The sequence below is a fragment of the Salvelinus fontinalis genome, chromosome 14 (assembly GCF_029448725.1).
Source record: "Salvelinus fontinalis isolate EN_2023a chromosome 14, ASM2944872v1, whole genome shotgun sequence".
In the NCBI taxonomy this organism is placed as follows: domain Eukaryota; kingdom Metazoa; phylum Chordata; class Actinopteri; order Salmoniformes; family Salmonidae; genus Salvelinus; species Salvelinus fontinalis.
This window is the reverse complement of record NC_074678.1, coordinates 40,716,313-40,735,184: the sequence shown is the minus strand read 5'-3', so window position 1 is coordinate 40,735,184 and position 18,872 is coordinate 40,716,313. Positions and strand designations below refer to the sequence as shown.

At 40.3% G+C, this 18,872-nt stretch overlaps 1 protein-coding gene across 4 annotated transcripts in view; it reads left to right on the top strand.

Annotated features, from left to right (window-relative positions):
- Window positions 1–5,940: 5,940 nt before the first annotated feature.
- Window positions 5,941–18,872, top strand: part of pip5k1ca (phosphatidylinositol-4-phosphate 5-kinase, type I, gamma a) — an 82,648-nt gene continuing 69,716 nt past the window's right edge. For 3 of the 4 annotated variants that reach the window (XM_055861800.1, XM_055861799.1, XM_055861802.1), the window contains exon 1: window positions 5,941–6,347. In XM_055861800.1, the coding sequence (XP_055717775.1) occupies window positions 6,218–6,347 (130 nt within the window). In that variant the 5' untranslated portion in view covers window positions 5,941–6,217. The remainder of the gene's footprint in view (window positions 6,348–18,872) is intronic. The other variant, XM_055861803.1, reaches the window with a different exon arrangement.

Below are 18,872 nucleotides of genomic sequence, written 5' to 3'. Positions count from 1 at the left end.
ACAGACCTGATGATACAATTCCAGGCTGTATCACAACCGGATTAGGGCGGTGCACAATTGGCCCAGTGTTGTTAGGGTTTGGCTGGGGTAGGCCGTCATTGTAAATTAGAATTTATTCTTAACTGACTTGCTTAGTCAAATAACAGTTAATAAAAAAAGTGTGAATATGTTAAGAAGAGACCTTTGTGGATCAAAATAACTTAAAGACCTGATAAACTATAAAAACAAGGAGTTGCACACTCCATATGTGTAACCTCACAGTAATTTATTGGGTAAAAAACACCAACGTTTCGGCATCACTGTGCCGTCTTCAGGGTAATGTCATGAATGCTTGAACCAGGTTATGTAGTAGGCAAACAGTGCAACCAATGACAATAGTGAGGGGTGTGTCGTAATTGCTAGGTTGATAAGAATGAATTGAGCGAAACTGTTAAGACAATAGCCCACAGCAGGATTTCCCAAACTGGGGTACGCACAATGCCGTCGGGGGTACACCAAATAAAAATGTGATTCACATTTTCAAACAGTCCATTTAGATTTTCCAACGGGGTTATACATTTGGGTGAGGTTTTTCTGTCGCCTGAGTAGCCTCGTTTCACTACCAAAAATAAAATTAAACCATCTAGTGTTCAGGAAAATAACAACACAATATCAAATACAGGTAGCCTAGTCAAATAATTGACATCCGATCACATTAACCGTTACACTCTCGCGGGAATACCATGTAGGCGAACGTAGCTGCTGCTCATTCCGTTTGCTCGAAAATTGATTAATGGTTAAAAAAGGTATGGCACATAGAGAAACATACCAGCTCTACTGGTAGTACTGCTACTACCAGCAGTACTAGACCTGCACCTGTCGACACAAGTTGTTCTGCTTCCACGAGGACATCCAATGCTAGCATCAGTAATTCTACATTTGATGTTAGACCAGCTAGCAAATGTATTTTTACTGTTTTATTTTTTAACTTAACTACACACACACACACACACACACACACACACACACACACACACACACACACACACACACACACACACACACACACACACACACACACACACACATACACACATACACACATACACACATACACATACACATGCACATGCACATACACACACACACACACACACACACACACACACACACACACACACACACACACACACACACACACACACACACACACACACACACACACACACATTTTTCGCACTATTGGTTAGAGCCTGTAAGTAAGCATTTCCCTGTAAGGTCTACACCTGTTGTATTCGGCGCACGTGACAAATAAACTTTGATTTGATTAGCATGGACACTGACAGTTGTGAATCTGATGCTGCCGAAGAGCTACTGCCCCCTTAGCCTGGAAAGCACCGAACAACAGGCAGAGACATTGGACCATCGAAGACGTGCAAATATGATGAGAACTACATTGATTTGGGGTTCACTTATATTGGGAGTAGTGCCTTTCCTCGGCCACAGTGTGTTATATGTGAAAAAGTACTCTCTCACAACTCGATGAAACCTTTACTCTTGCGCAGACATTTAGAAACAAAACATGCCAATTTGAAAAATGAGCCAGTTTTTTTTGCGAGAATTAAGACAACTTTCGAGTAGTAAGACATGTATAAAAGCAACAGATACCATTCATAAGAAGGGGCTAGAAGTGTCTTACATGGTGAGCTACCGAATGGCTAGGACAGACAAGCCCCATACTATTGTGGATTACTTAATTCTTCCTGCTGCCGCGGATATGGCTGGGACAATGCTGGGGTAAAGGCCAAAAAAACTATACAGATAATGACTTCTTCAAACACTGTTTCACGATGCTTCAGTGACATGGCAGGAGATATTTTGAAACAATTACTGCTTTCGTACAAGCCAGTGAATTATATGCGTTACAGATGGATGAGTCAACAGACGTGGCGGGAATGGCACAGCTCCTTGTATATGTCCGTCACGTTTTTCCGGGGTTCAATTAAGAAAGACATCCTCTTCTGCAAACCACTGGAAACCAGGACAACAGGAGAGGATATTTTTAAGGTACTGGACAGCTTTGTGACATCAAATGGACTTTGGTGGTCAAGATATGTTGGTATATGTACTGATGGCGCAAAAGCCATGACAGGGAGACATAGTGGAGTGGTAACACACGTGCAAGCAGTTGCTCCTGAGGCCACTTGGGTAAACTGCAGCATTCACCGAGAGGCTCTTGCTGCCAAGGGAATGCCTGACAGCTTGAAAGACGTTTTGGACACTACAGTGAAAATGGTTAACTTTGTTAAAGCAAGGCCCCTGAACTCTCGTGTATTTTCTGCATTATGCAATGATATGGGCAGCGACCATGTAACGCTTTTACAACATACAGAAGTACGCTGGTTATCAAGGGGCAAAGTATTGACACTTTTTTGGAATTGAGAGACAAGCTTAAAGTTTTCTTTACTGACCATAATTTTCACTTGTCTGACCGCTTGCATGATGATGAGTTTCTCACACGACTGGCCTATCTGGCTAATGTTTTTTCTCACCTGAATGATCTGAATCTAGGACTATCCGCAAATATATTCACTGTTCGGGACAAAATTGAGTCTATGATTAATAGGTTGGAGCTCTTCTCTATCTGCATTAACAAGGACAACACACAGGTTTTTCCATCATTTCATGATTTTGTGTGTGCAAATGAACTCAAGCTTACGGACAATGTCAAATGTGATATAGCTTAGCACCTGAGTGAGTTGGGTGCGCAATTACGCAGATATTTTCCAGAAACGGATGACACAAACAACTGGATACATTATCCCTTTCATGCCCTGCCTCCAGTCCACTTACCGATAACTTAACAAGAGAGCCTCATCAAAATTGCAACAAGCGGTTCTGTGAAAATTGAATTTAATCAGAAGCTACTGCCAGATTTCTGGATAGGGCTGCGCTCAGAGTATCCTGCCTCGGCAAATCGCGCTGTTAAGACACTGATGCCCTTTGCAACCACATACCTATGTGAAAGTTGATTCTCGGCCCTCATTAGCATGAAAAATAAACATAGGCACAGACTGTGTGTGGAAAATGATTTAAGACTGAGACTCTCTCCAATACAACCCAACAGAGGTTGAATGGTTGAATGTTTGAAGGGGTACGGGACTATAAAAAGTTTGGGAGCCACTGGCCCACAGCAAATTGAATATATTATGCCATAGCATTAGCATCAACATACATTGTTTCATTTAATTTCAACTATATATTTAGATATTTCCATTTTCATTAAATGTTTTGGTTACATGTAATCTTTTGTTCAAGCATAATGCATAATAAGCATCATCAACAGGGGGAACAATACTGGGTGTACGCAGATAAACTAGAAAGAATACATTCATTTACAAGACCTGTTCACAGAAAACATAATTGGTCATAAGAAGGGCCTGAGAGCAAAGTGAACACTCAGACCACTAGGGGTCAATGTTGTACTAGGGTCAACCTGATAGATGACAAAATAACAAAGGTCAGGGTCCCTTCATCCCTTTAATGCCCAGCTAGTCTACAAAATTCCAAATACTATTTTCCTTTTTACTGTCCTACCTGCAGGTGTTTGTCAGTCATTTTGCAACCTGAACTTGTTCAATTATGAAAGAGGAGCAGCACCTTGTCATAATGCCAAGGATATCTGATCTATCCAAGGCAATCCCTGGCTTTTGTTTATGGGGTTAAATCAATATGTTAGTCTGAGAGTATTTCATATTTGTGTAGGATAGATGTACGTTCGGTCATCATTCATTTTGAAAGGTCATGGACAGGGGTCAGCTACCCTCAATGCACCCACCCTTTTTGTGGATAAAACTTGTTGACCTGTTTTTCTTCATTTAAAAGAATCAATCAATCAAATTTGTTTGTTTTGTAGCCATTTTCATTTAGTGTACAGCTAAGCCATTTTAAACCTACAGTTGAAGTCGGAAGTTTACATACACTTAGGTTGGAGTCATTAAAACTCGTTTTTCAACCACTCCACAAATTTCTTGTTAACAAACTATAGTTTTGGCAAGTCGGTTAGGACATCTACTTTGTGCATGACCCAAGTAATTTTTCCAACAATTGTTTACAGACAGATTATTTCACTTATAATTCACTGTATCACAATTCCAGTGGGTCAGAAGTTTACATACACTAAGTTGACTGTGCCTTTAAACAACTTGGAAAATTCCAGAAAATTATGTCATGGCTTTAGAAGCTTCTAATAGGCTAATTGACATTATTTGAGCCAATTGGAGGTGTACCTGTGGTTGTATTTCAAGGCCTACCTTCAAACTCAGTGTCTCTTTGCTTGACATCATGGGAAAATCAAAAGAAATCAGCCCATACCTCAGAAAAGCAATTGTATCCCTCCACAAGGCTGGTTCATCCTTGGGAGCAATTTCCAAACGCATGAGGTACCACGTTCATCTGTACAAACAATAGTACGCAAGTATAAACACCATGGGACCATGCAGCCATCATACCACTCAGGTAGAGACACATTCTGTCTCCTAGAGATGAACGTACTTTGGTGCGAAAAGTGCAAATCAATCCCAGAACAACAGCAAAGGACCTTGTGAAGATGCTGGAGGAAACATGGCCAAAAGTATCTATATCCACAGTAACACGAGTCCTATATCGGCATAACCTGAAAGGCCGCTCAGCAAGAAAGAAGCCACTGCTCCAAAACCGCCATAAAAAAGCCAGATTACGGTTTGCAACTGCACAAGGGGACAAAGATCGTACTTTTTGGAGAAATGTCCTCTGATCTGATGAAACAAAAATAGAACTGTTTGGCCATAATGACCATCGTTATGTTTGGAGGAAAAAGGGGGAGGCTTGCAAGCAGAAGAAAACCATCCTAACCATGAAGCATGGGGGTGGCAGCATCATGTTGTGGGGGTGCTTTGCTGCAGGAGGGAACTGGTGCACTTCACAAAATAGATGGCATCATGAGGATGGAAATTATGTGGATATATTGAAGCAACATCTCAAGAAATCAGTCAGGAAGTTAAATCTTGGTCGTAAATGGGTCTTCCAAATGGACAATGACCCCAAGCATACTTCCAAAGTTGTGGCAAAATGGCTTAAGGATGTAGTGTCTGGGATCTACATCTGTTTATATTAGTTACTATGCTGTTACTAAGCAGTGATGTATTACGGCAGTGTTACGTTACTACACCTAATAGGAAATGCACATGCGCACTATTGTGCCGGGGGCTGTAGAGCACGAGGGTTTTGACTAAACGAAAACTAACTGTACTCCCGTCTCCTGCCTGGTCATTTCTACACAACACAAATATTACAAAGGACAACAAAGTCAAGGTATTGGAGTGGCCATCACAAAGCTCTGACCTCAATCCTATAGAAAATGTGTGGGCAGAACTGAAAAGCGTGTGCGAGCAAGGAGGCCTACAAACCTGACTCAGTTACACCAGCTCTGTCAGGAGGAATGGGCCAAAATTCACCCAATTTATTGTGGGAAGCTTGTGGAAGGCTACCCCAAACGTTTGACCCAAGTTAAACAATTTAAAGGCAATGCTACCAAATACTAATTGAGTGTATGTAAACTTCTGACCCACTGGGAATGTGATGAAATAAATAAAAGCTGAAATAAATCATTCTCTCTACTATTATTGACATTTCACATTCTTAAAATAAAGTGGTGATCTTAATTTACCTAAAACAGGGATTTTTTTTGTAGGATTAAATGTCAGGAATTGTGAAAAACTTAGTTTAAATGTATTTGGCTAAGGTGTATGTAAACTTCCGACTTCAACTGTAATCCTAATCACACTTGTTAACCTTATGTCGATAACCGTAACCTTAAATTAAGACCAAAAAAACCCATGTTTGTTTTCATACATTTTTATATAGCTAATTTAGACTTTGCGGCTGTGGTAACTAGTGACAACCCAAGCCAATGGAAAGCAGTAGTTCCTCAAAAATCAGTCTGAGGCAGACAGAAAAGGGTAAACCAGCGTCTACAGCAGCAAGTTTAGTCGAACTGAGAGGATTTGTGCCGCGCGCTGATAACCACCGCACAGATGCCTGGCCCTGGGCCATAACGGATATCACCCGACATTTATTTTTTCATATCATCGTATGGTTTAGCTGTAGGACGTCGAATAACAACCGTTTGGTTTCACCGAATCGCGCCATCGCTGTTGGTCTTTCATTTGGAGGGCTCGCCCTTTCTCCGGGAGTCTGAATGGAAGCAGCAGCCGAGGGAGCAGTTGGGCTGTCAGACGCCAGGGAAGCGAGACCGTTATCCGGGGCTACAGCATCAGAGGATGCGGACACTGTCATTGGAATTAGCTACGGAAGGGACAGTGACATGGGTAACTATTTATTTGTATTGATAATATCTATAAACGGAATTGTATTAGCTATATTTATGCAGTTACAGCCGTGGCGGTGGTTCATCTACTTTTAGCCAGGTAACATAGCTAGCCAATAAGCCATGCATGGAACGGAAGCTAACTGTTAGCCACACTGACTCAGCTAGCTATCAGATTAGGCCGGCTGTCATCGAGATTACAGTTAACAGCAAAACTAACCCACTAAATAGCACGTTAATTTAACTACATACAGGGGCGAAATAAGTAATTTTTCAAATGGTTTTAGCTTGGATATTTCTCAGCGTGTATTGCTGCCAAACCGGGGGGCTCCAGGTCGTGGTTAGCGTGGACGGTTAGAGAAAACAAGCATCCATAGGCTTGATGAAGAAGCATGCCAGTGCTGCTGCCCTGTAGTGTGTAAAATAGGACCGGCATTATTTAGCTAGCTACTATCTTGGAAATTAATCTTAAAAATGCTATTTTATTTGCCCTTTTCCCCCAATTTGTCTTATATCTAGTACAGGATGAAATACTTGTCTGCCTGATCCTGCTTTTCTTACTGCTACACCTGAATCATTCGCACAAGATGTAGAGAGCTACTGAATCATGAGACATTTGATTTGTATGTTTTGTCATAACTAAACAGGTCTGACAGTCCAGGGCAGCTCAAAAAGTGAAGTACAGATGCTCTTTGCAATGTATTAATTGATATTAGAAGGGGTGCCCAAAAATTGGGGCATGGCAGCCCTAATATTTATTTACATAATCCAATTTGGCTGCCAATACGGATTTTGGCAAGGTGATATTGAACTATTGTTGCCATATATAATAAAACATCCAATTGAGTAGTGGACCAGTCTTCAACAATATGCCAGGCATTATATTTTATAAGCAACCAGCCTAAAGTGGCAGAAATGGCATGGCAACACCAGAAATCCACCTGTAAGCCACTAGACTTTTGTTGAACTATTACATGAAACACCTCAACAAATGTCTTTTAAAAGGTTAAAAACACCATGTTATTAAGTTTGCAGGGTTTTTCTGCCATTGAAGTTCAAAATCAGAATGGAAAACACTTTCAGTATAAACTTAAACAACTAAAACCAAATATAATGTATGTAGGAAAGATAATAGAGCTATGTATTTTTAAATAATATAATCTTTGAGAACTAGCAATCACCAAAATAAAAGCTAAATAGTCAGGGAGAATTTACCTCAGACAAGCTCACTATTGAAATACAAGGCATTTTAAAGTCCCCCAGGGATACTTGCAACTGTGATTCTTGAAATGCAGAGCCTATTGGAGTTTTTTTTTTTAATCTGAAATTATACTTTTGTTATATTGTTTGCTAGTTCAGCTGGTTAGCTAGCTCTGTCTCATTGACCACCAAACGTTGCTAACGCTAGTTAGCTAGCCACTTAATATAACTTGTTTTCCAGAAATGTTAGTTAGCTAAGTTAGCCATGTCATTAATATAACTCCCATCTACTGTTGACATCAGTACATCATTTGTGAGCACGAGTTAGCTCCAAAAGTGGTTGGTTATAGCGTTGACAGCATGTTGATAGTAAATTCTGCGCCATTCATTGGCTAGCTACACTACAAAATGTTTTACCAGGTTCCGGTGAAGCAATTGTAATGACAGTCCACTAGGCTTGGGCGGTATACCATATATATACTGGGTATTTGGAAATAGCCACGGGATGGTTTTTCAATACCGTTAACTATTTATTTGAAGTTTTTTGAAGTTGTAGATACTTTTTAAGTAAATATCTGCAGTCAACCTGTGCAATACGTTAGGAGATAATGCAGAATTCGTTCTTCATTTCAACTGTCACATTATTTTACATTATGAACCTTACTGTTGTTCCCCAGAACAGTTGAGAGAGGCATGTGTTTGTTTGTAAATAGCACAACAGGAGAAAGCGGGAGCAGGTGAGTCTAACTGTGTATTGACAGGGGTTGTGTTTTATATTGAAAGACATGTTTTTTTTTGCTTCAATAGAGTGATCAGGGACGTGCAACTATAGTTTTCCTTCACAGAAAATACATTAGTGCAACAAATTCAGCAGAAAATAGCTTCATTTTCATCAGATGACAACAGAAGTGCAACGCTATTTGGTTGGCAGCCACACAATTAAATTAGCTTACAATGAAAAAGCATGGTATTTTTTGCAAAAATGCATGGCCATCATATTTCTAATCTTTAGCATATCAAGAATGCCAGCTACATTTCCTAATGTTTTGCTTAAAGTTAATCTTACATTTTACAGGAGAACAGTAGATGGCTACACCGATAAAAGTAGCTACACATCAGCCAGAGCACTGTCTGCTGAAAGAATGCCCTTTTGTGAATTCTCATCCTAGTGGAGAAGTGCAACTGAAGCATAAAATTAATCTGTCTGATGCTGAGAAAAAAATACAATAAGAAGCATTTTAGATCTACATTTCCAAAACGCATCAAGATATTTTAAGTTATCTATTTTCCTGCATGAAAAACGCAGAATTGTTAATGCGACCCCTAAGTTTAACTTGCTAGTTATCTATGTAAGTGGATTAATTAGTAAGGTGACGGGGCATCATATTGTGTTAGCTTTGAGTCGTGTTTGAGAAGTCATAGCCCTTTTGGGTGAGTTGTTTGTACAGCTGCCACTATCTTGATTTTCTTGCGTTTTTTTCTCATCTCCGTTTTCGACCCATCTGCTCCTCCCCCATCTTCCCTGAACATAGCAGGCAGGCCCATTGCCCTAGCGACTCCAGACTCCACACAGACAGCATGTAGGCTCCAGAGCCAGTACTGTTCTTACTTCAGACAAGCATGCGTCCAAACTTTGTTCATTTGCATAATGCCTCTCATTCACATTAATTAGTAAAATGTCCAAACTCACCAAAAATGACATTCGGTAGCTCCTACCTATAACTTTATGAGCTGGATTGCCCGCCTTTGCAATTAGTTATTTTTTTCATTTGCGCTTGTTCAAATATTTAGCTTGCTGATTTAATGGAAATTTGCTATTAATTGACCTAATTTTGTTAGCATTCTGGTAAAGGTGTTTGGCGCCGACAGAGATGGACGCCTCGCTTCGCGTTCTTAGGAAACTATGCAGTATTTTGTTTTTTTTACGTATTATTTCTTACACCGTTACCCCAGGAAATCTTAAGTCTTATTACATACAGCCGGGAGGAACTATTGGATATAAGAGCAACGTCAACTTACCAACATTACGACCAGGAATACGACTTTCCCAAAGCAGATCCTCTGTTTGGGCCACCACCCAGGACAATGGATCGGATCCCAGTAGGCGATCCAAAACAACGGCGCCGCAGAAGGGGCAGATGGAGCGGTCTTCTGGTCAGGCTGCATAGGCGGGGCACACCGCCCACCGCTCCCGAATATACTACTCGCCAATGTCCAGTCTCTTGACAACAAGGTAGACGAAATTCAAGCAAAGGTTGCCTTCCAGATAGACATCAGAGATTGTAACATTCTTTGTTTCACGGAAAGCCGACAGAAACAAACATCTCTCTGGTTAGAAGGGCGGGGGTGTATGCCTTATGATTAACGAGTCGTGGTGTGATCATAACAACATACAGGAACTCCAGTCCTTTTGTTCACCTGACCTAGAATTCCTTACGATAAATGCCGACCGCATTATCGAACAAGAGAATTCTCTTCGATTATAATCACTGCCGTGTATATCCCCGCAAGCAGACACCTCGACTGCCCTGAAAGAACTTCATTGAACTCTATACAAACTGGAAACCACATTTCCTGAGGCTGCATTTATTGTAGCTGGGGATTTTAACAAGGTTAATCTGAAAACAAGGCTCCCTAAATTTTATCAGCATATCGAATGCGCGACTCGGGCTCGCAACACCCTGGATCATTGCTACTCTAATTTCCGCAACGCATACAAAGCCCTCCCTCGCCCTCCTTTTGGCAAATCTGACCACGACTCCATTTTGTTGCTCCCAGCCTATAGACAGAAACTAAAACAGGAAACGTCCGCGCTCAGGTCTGTTCAACGCTGGTCCGACCAATCTGATTCCATGCTTCAAGATTGCTTCCATCACGTGGAGTGGGATATGTTCCGGATAGCACAATAACATTGATGTATACGCTGATTCGGTGAGCGAGTTTATTAGCAAGTGCATCGGTGATGTGGTACCCACGGTGACCATTAAATCCTTCCCCAACCAGAAACCATGGCTTGATGGCAGCATTCGCGCAAAACTGAAAGCGCGAACCACTGCTTTTAATCATGGCAAGGCAACCGGAAACATGACTGAATACAAACAGTGTAGCTATTCCCTCCGCAAGGCAATCAAACAAGCTAAGCGTCAGTATAGAGACAAAGTAGAGTCGCAACTCAACGGCTCAGGCACGAGACATATGTGGCAGGGTCTACAGTCAATCACGGACTACAAAAAGAAAACCAGCCCCGTCGCGGACACCGATGTCTTGCTCCCAGACAAACTAAACAACTTCTTTGCTCACTTTGAGGACAACACAGTGCCACTGACACGGCCCGCTACCAAAACCTACGAGCTCTCCTTCACTGCAGCCAACGTGAGTAAAACATTTAAACGTGTTAACCCTCGCAAGGCTGCCGGCCCAGACGGCATCCCTAGCCGTGTCCTCAGAGCATGTGCAGACCAGCTGGCTGGTGTGTTTACGGACATATTCAATCAATCCCTATCCCAGTCTGCTGTTCCCACATGCTTCAAGAGGGCCACCATTGTTCCTGTTCCCAAGAAAGCTGAGGTAACTGAGCTAAACGCTATCACTCACTTCCTTTGAGAGACTAGTCAAGGATCATATCTCCTCCACCCTACCTGACACCCTAGACCCACTCCAATTTGCTTACCGCCCCAATAGGTCCACAGATGACGCAATCACAACCACACTGCACACTGCCCTAAACCATCTGGAACAGAGGAATACCTATGTAAGAATGCTGTTCATCGATTACAGCTCAGCATTTAACACCATAGTGCCCTCCAAACTCGTCATTAGTGTCTTAATGACCGTTCCACAGGTGCATGTTCATTAATTGTTAATGGTTCATTGATCAAGCATGGGAAACAGTGTTTAACCTGTTGAGGCTGGGGGCGCTGTTGTCACTATTTATGCTAATCGTGTAATTTTTGAAACGGCTTCCCACAAAATTCTTGATCGTACAATATGCATATTATTATTATTGGATAGAAAACAGTCTATAGTTTCTATAGGAGTTGAAATTTTGTCTCTAAGTGGAACAGAACCCATTCTACAGCAATTTCCCTGACATGGAGTCAGATTTCAGAAATGTTGGCCCCTGATCTGGAGTCAGTTAAAAGGCCACTGTTATTGCTATGAGTATACGGACACTGCTTACGTCTTCCCCTGGATGCCTTTACGTGATGACGATTTGAATGGGGTCGATTGCGCGTTCACAGGCACTATAAATAAAAAAACCCTGTAGCTAGTCACTCTTTTCTTGGTGCGTCATGCACGTGGAGGACACCGACCCGCACCTGTTCCAAGCATTAGTGTTGGGAGTAATCTTTCTCCGGTCATGTTAAGACTCATTATAGGAGTTAAAAACATCATAAGGTAGTTAATTTAAAGCGTTTTATAGCAATTTATATCCGTTTAGTGCGATTTTGGGACATTTATTTCTGAAACGCTGTGAATCGCTGGGCACGCTTCCAGTTCATCCCGAACGCAGTTGGCATTTCCACATGGCAAGAGGACAGCTTTCCACCAAAAGACGATTAGACCCAAGAAAGGATCCTTTGCCCAAGATACTGATGGAAGAACAGCTCAAAGTAGGACATTTTTATTATGATAAATCGTGTTTCTGTCGAAAAATGTTAGTGGCTTAGGACGCCATGTTTTTTGACGTAGCTTCGCTTGGCGCAAACTGTATTGAAAAGTAAGGATAATTTAAAAAATGTAAATCCGCGATTGTATTAAGAATTAAATTGTCTATCAATCGCTGTCCACCCTATATTTTTTGTCACGTTTATGAGTATTTATGTATAAGAGTAGATCACTGTCTAATATGGCGCACCAACATTTTCTCACCAGCTGGGCTACTTTTGTCATTGTGTAACCATGATTTTGGTGGCTAAATATGCACATTTTCGAACAAACTGTATATGTATGTTGTAATGTGATATTACAGGGGTGTCATCTGAAGAATTCTGAGAAGGTTAGTGAAAAAAATAATATATTTTGGCGATGTTTACGTTATCGCTCTCTTTGGCTAGAATCAATGCTGGGCTGCTATGTGCTATGTGCTATGCTAATATAACGATTTATTGTGTTTTCGCTGTAAGACACTTAGAAAATCTGAAATATTGTCTGTATTCACAGGATCTGTGTCTTTCGATTAGTGTATGCTGTGTATTTTTACGAAATGTTTGATGATTAGTAGTTAGGTAAACACGTTGCTCATTGTAATTATTCTAGTCCATTTGTGACGGTGGGTGCAATTGTAAACTATGCCAGCTACCTGAAATATGCACATTTTTCTAACAAAACCTATCCCATACCATAAATATGTTATCAGACTGTCATCTGATGAGTTTTTTTCTTGGTTAGGGGCTATAAATATCTTAGTTTAGCCGAATTGGTGATAGCTACTGGTGTTGGTGGACAAATAAAAGATGGTGGATTATGCTAATGTGTTTTTAGCTAATAGATTTACATCTTTACATATTGTGTCTTCCCTGTAAAACATTTTAAAAATCGGACATGTTGGCTGGATTCACAAGATCTGTGTCTTTCATTAGCTGTATTGGACTTTAATGTGTGAAAGTTAAATATTTAAAAAATATATTTTTTTTGAATTTCGCGGCACTGGTTTTTCAGTGGGGGTGGGGGGGAGTGCCGCTAGCGGCACCCTCATCCTACACAGGTTAAACCCTTTACAATAAAGATCTGTGAAGTTATTTTGATTTTTAAGAATTATCTTTGAAAGACAGGGTCCTGAAAAAGGGACTTTTATTTTTTTTTGCTGAGTTTATATACAAACAAATATGATTTGATTTTGAAAATATATGATTTGACTTATCTAGCATTAAAATGTTAATGTGTATTTGTAGGACCTATAGGGGAGGTGTTGATACAAAATTCTAAGTAATACCGCTTTGAAGTAGAAAAACAAACACTTGCGTTATGGATGTGACGGAAATGGACAGGCATTTTTGTGAGAATAGACACACCAGCAAAGTCTGTGAATATCAGTCTTACACGGAACCCAAACCGGTGTGTACCATCGTGCATAAATGTATTTTGTCCCCCTACACCCAACATGATCACGACACTCAGCTTAAAACATCAAAACAAACTCTGAACCAATGACATTAATTTGGGGACAGGTCAAAAAGCATTAAACATTTATGGCAATTTAGCTTGCACTTGCTAGCTAATTTGTCCTATTTAGCTAGCTTGCTGTTGCTAGCTAATTTGTTCTGGGGTATAAACATTAGGTTGTTATTTTACCTGAAATGCACAAGGTCCTCTACTCCGACAATTAATCCACACATAAAAACGGTCAACCGACTCATTTCTAGTCATCTCTCCTCCTTCCAGTGTTTTTCATCGTTCAACTTATATGGTGATTGGCATCTAAACTTTCATAGTATTATCACGACAACCGGCAACAGTTCGTCTTTCAATCACCCACGTGGGTAAACCAATGAGGAGATGGGAGAGACAGGACTTGCAGCGTGATCTGTGTCAGAAATAGGAATGACTTCTATTTTAGCCCTTGGCAACGCAGATGCTCGCGAGCAGTGTGGGTGCAATAATTGAATAACATATATTCCAAAATGTATTTTGCAAAGCTTGCGCACACGACGCGAGAGGTGTAGTCAGGGTATTAGGGTAAAATATGAATATCCATTTTGAAAGTAAGGCTTGGCTACACACAGACAACGGTGATGAAAATATAAAAATTGTCATATGTACTTTAGAGAAGAAGATTCTCCGTTATGGATGTGACGCTGTGCAAAATTAGTGTTTATATATTAAATATTTCAAACTTTATCATAATACTTTTGTTGTCATCTGAAAATGCAGTGTACCTCAAAGAACCAAGAAATCACCAGTATCTTGAATATTTATTGCATAGGCCACACCTGCGTTGTCTTGGCTGTGTGCTTAGGATCATTGTCCTGTTGGAAGGTGAACCTTCATCCCAGTCTGAAGTCCTGAGCACTCTGGAGCATGTTTTCATCAAAGATCTCTCTGTACTTTGCTCGGTTCATCTTTCCCTCGATCCTGACTAGTCTCCCAGTCCCTGCCGCTGAAAAACACCCCCACAGCATGATGCTGCCGCCACCATCCTTTACAGTGGGGATGGTGCCAGGTTTCCTCCAGACGTGACGCTTGGCATTCAGGCCAAAGAGTTCAATCTTGGTTTCATCAGACCAGAAAATCTTGTTTCTCATGTTCTGAGAGTCCTTTAGGTGCCTTTTGGCAAATTCCAAGCGGGCTGTGTTGTGCCTTTTACTGAGGAGTGGCTTCCATCTGGTCTGTCTGATGCTTGTCCTTCTGGAAGGTTCTCCCATCTCCACAGAGGAACTCTGGAGCTCTGTCAGAGTGACCATCGGGTTCTTGGTCACCTCCCTGACCAAGGCCCTTCTCCCCCGGATGGCCAGCTCTAGGAAGAGTCTTGGTGTTTCCAAACTTCTTTCAATTAAGAATGATAGAGGCCACTGTGTTCTTGGACCTTCAACGCTGCAGACATTTTTTGGTACTCTTCCCCAGATCTGTGCCTCTACACAATTCTGTCTCGGAGCTCTACGGGCAATTTCTTCAACTTCATGGCTTGGTTTTTGCATTGGCAACTGTGGGACCTTGTGTAGACAGGTGATTGCCTTTCCAAATCATGTCCAATCAATTGAATTTACCACAGGTGAACTCCAATCAAGTTGTAGAAACATCTCCATGATAATTAATTGAAACAGGATGCACCTCAGCTCAATTTTCAAGTCTCATAGCAAAGGGTGTGAATACTTATGTAAATAAGGTTTTTATATTTTATAAATTATCAAAAATTCCTAAATCTGTTTTTGCTTTGTCATGGTGATAACAATTTAATGGTGCACTGTATGCAATTAATCTATAAAATTGATTATAGACCAATTTATTACTGCTTTCATGTGTGTATATACACAAACATCTGCAACATCTACGTGTGTAGATTGAGTGACATTTTATTGAATCCATTTTAGAATAAGGCTGTAACGTAACAAAATGTGGAGAAAGTGAAGGTCTGAATACTGTCCGAATGCACTGTATGTCAGGATGTCCTTCTATGAAGGGTTAAACTTCTTAATTTTAGTTAGGTCAAATGGTTAAAAAAAAGTGTCATTGAATTATACCCTACCAGTGGCACAGGATTTGCACTTTCATAGACATTTCTTGTCAGATTGTAAATCACCTCAGGCTTGACATTTGCAGTTCACTTTCACACACAGGGCAGACTACACAGATAAAGAGATTGTCACTGGGGCAGTACCCATACTTACTCAAGGAAGTAATAAACTTAGCATAATCGGTGAATTTTTCTTATAGATCTTTAAGACCTTAATTCTGTTTATGAATGTAAGACCTTTATTATTCCATGTGATCATATGCAATGGGGTGGCAGGTAGCCTAGTGGTTAGAGCGTTGAGCCAGTAACCGAAAGGTTGCTAGATCGAATCCCCGAGCTGACAAGGTAAAACATGTGTCATTCTACCCCTGAATAAGTTAACCCACTGTTTCTAGGCCGTCATTGTAAATAAGAATTTGTTCTTAACTGGCTTGCCTAATTAAATAAAGGTTAAATTAAAAAAATTAAATAAATGCTCCAGTTAGCAGAACAACACATGATTGCAGTTCACATGAGTACACCTAAAATAGTTCACACAGATAAAGATTGCCCGCTAGCTTGTTTGCTAACATATACACACTTCGGAAGCAGTAGGAAGGGCATAAACATTTTATCGTGACCGCGTTATGCACTAATGCTGATAAGTGAGTCATTGATCATGTTATGAAGCGTCCGTAACGGTCTTAGAACAAGTACTGACAAAGTGAGAAAGGAAACCAATTATACATCACCTAAGCCCTTGATGAATGTTGGCTTTGCACAGAAAGTTTGCATACAATCATACTCAAAACACATCCACAATAACAACCTTTCCTCAAAAATGTTACGGATGTGACACTGCCTGTCCAAATCAGCGTTCTATCTTTGCTAGATTGTAGAACTAGTGCTCAATGGACAGAAATGTGTTTGATATTGTTTTATTAACCTTCCGACTTGGTCAGATACACAGGGGGACAGATGTGAGTACCAAAACAAGTTATGTGAGCCATTGCCAAAAGCAATGAAAGCTGGTTGAACTTTTGGGACATAGTATCCTACTTTGTACGAACAATAACATTCAATTTGGTAAATATGTAGTCTTTACTTAAATACACACATTCAAGGTAAATATGAAAGTAGTTTAATTAGAAAATAAGCTATTGCTCAGGTTGACTTGTGTCTTACTATGGAATTGCTCTATTGTCTCCCTGCCTTGGGTATAGCACCAATTGAAAAACTGCAATAGAATCGATATTGTGTGGGACACATACAAATAAGTTAGTCGAAAAGACTCAATGAGGTCTCCGAAAAGAACGTTTGAGAGACAACAAAGCTTCCATGTAAGTTCTCTGATTTTCTCGGAAATCCTAATAACAAACATGAGCTTTTCAAAAGGTTCACACAGAAGGTGTGGGCCAATGAATTTGAAGATGAAAAAGAGATCTATGCTACAATTGATGATTATTTGGTCTCAAAGGGTTATCTGACATCAATGCCGGAATGTGACCATGAAGAGGCAGACACAGGTATTCCTTCATCTTAAATATGCCCTTCCAAAGGGTGCACAAACAATTATCAGACATCAGTGTCCTCCTTGCTGGGCTGTTCTTCCAATTTACCAAGGATTATCCAACCATAAAGCTGTGGGTTGCTTTTGGTATGGGTAAAAACTAACAGGAGATTTACATCAACAGCATCTACGAGAAGCTTGGAATGCACAAGAGCTTGGCTTTGTCAGGCTTTCATGTCAGGCTTTCAGGTTACAACCCTTTGTGGAAAGGGCATAAAGACAGATTAGAGTTTATTGAAGTTCAAGGCAGCTGAACCATTTCAACCCCTTGATTTGGATTTGTCCACTTTCACATTGCTTGAAAGATACACCTTCTCTATGACAAGACAACCAGCCTAGATTGTTTCAATGATCTGAGGAAGGATCACTTCTTGAAGCTGTAAAATCCAAACCGAGTAGTGGACCAAACAAGCATTTGGTCAACAAGTCTGAAAGCCATCCAATCGTCACCTTCACCAGTAAGATTTGGATGGTCTAAAACAATTGATTCCTGGACACTTTTGTGGACACTCTTACCAGAGGCTGACAAAGCTTGCAGAGAATCCATGATGTGCCGCTGCAAAAGTGAGCTTTCTGTTCTCTGGAGTGTCAATGCCAGGATGCTCGATTGTCGTGCAATCTTTTATTTTCTTCACTAATCAGAATTTAAGGAATACATTTGGTGTATTATTACTTGATTTCATGTTTGTTTTTTGAAAATGTCACTTAATAAGCTGTTTTAAATAACTATGGATTCATTACAATCTCCATTGGATTCCATTTTGAATTACGCTTCTTGGTTAATTTTGAAATAAGCACCCCTTCTAGGATATTTTCATATCATCTGAGGAATGTTTGTACCAAATTTCATGGTTGTATTTACTTCATAATGTTTTTTTTCGCTAAGGCCCTGGACTATGAACAACAAATACATTACTACCTGTGGAAATTCTGAGCAAAACAGACAGTGACGGCAAAGATCCTCATAGGCTAGCTTCGCTATCAACCGAGGCCATGATCCCATACTTTCAGTTATAGAGTACCACAGTATGAGTCATAATACCCATAAAACCTAGAGGTCAAACAAGGAAATGGTTCTAATCGTTTTTCCACCATTCATTTTCCCATGGAGGATTTTAGAAACACTTAAAATAATGTCTGTGTTTCATGTAGGCTTACCCTGGTGTGACGTTTTGGTAACTGTGTAAATCTCTAGGACAAAGTGACTTTTATCAGTATTTACCCCCTGAAAATAAAATGCTAAATATCTGCTGATGTGGCTATCATAAAGAACTAAAAATGCCACAATAATCTCGACGAGACTGACGAATTGAGGCAAAGGTAAGAATCTCTGGATTAACTATCTAATGTTAGCGAAATGTAATTAATAAATAAGCAACATTTCTTTAAATTGACAATTCTGTGAACTGTCTTGTGCACGTTTTAAATTGACACAATACTTGTTAGCAAAGGTGTCCGCTAGAAATGACGTGCAGGAGCTTGCAGGGATTTGTAGTTTTGCATGATGTCTACTTTGACGCTAATTAGCATTTTCTAATCTGAGAGTTGATAGAGCAAAATATATTGATTTAAAAGTCACCTTGTCCAAAAGATAGATTTACATG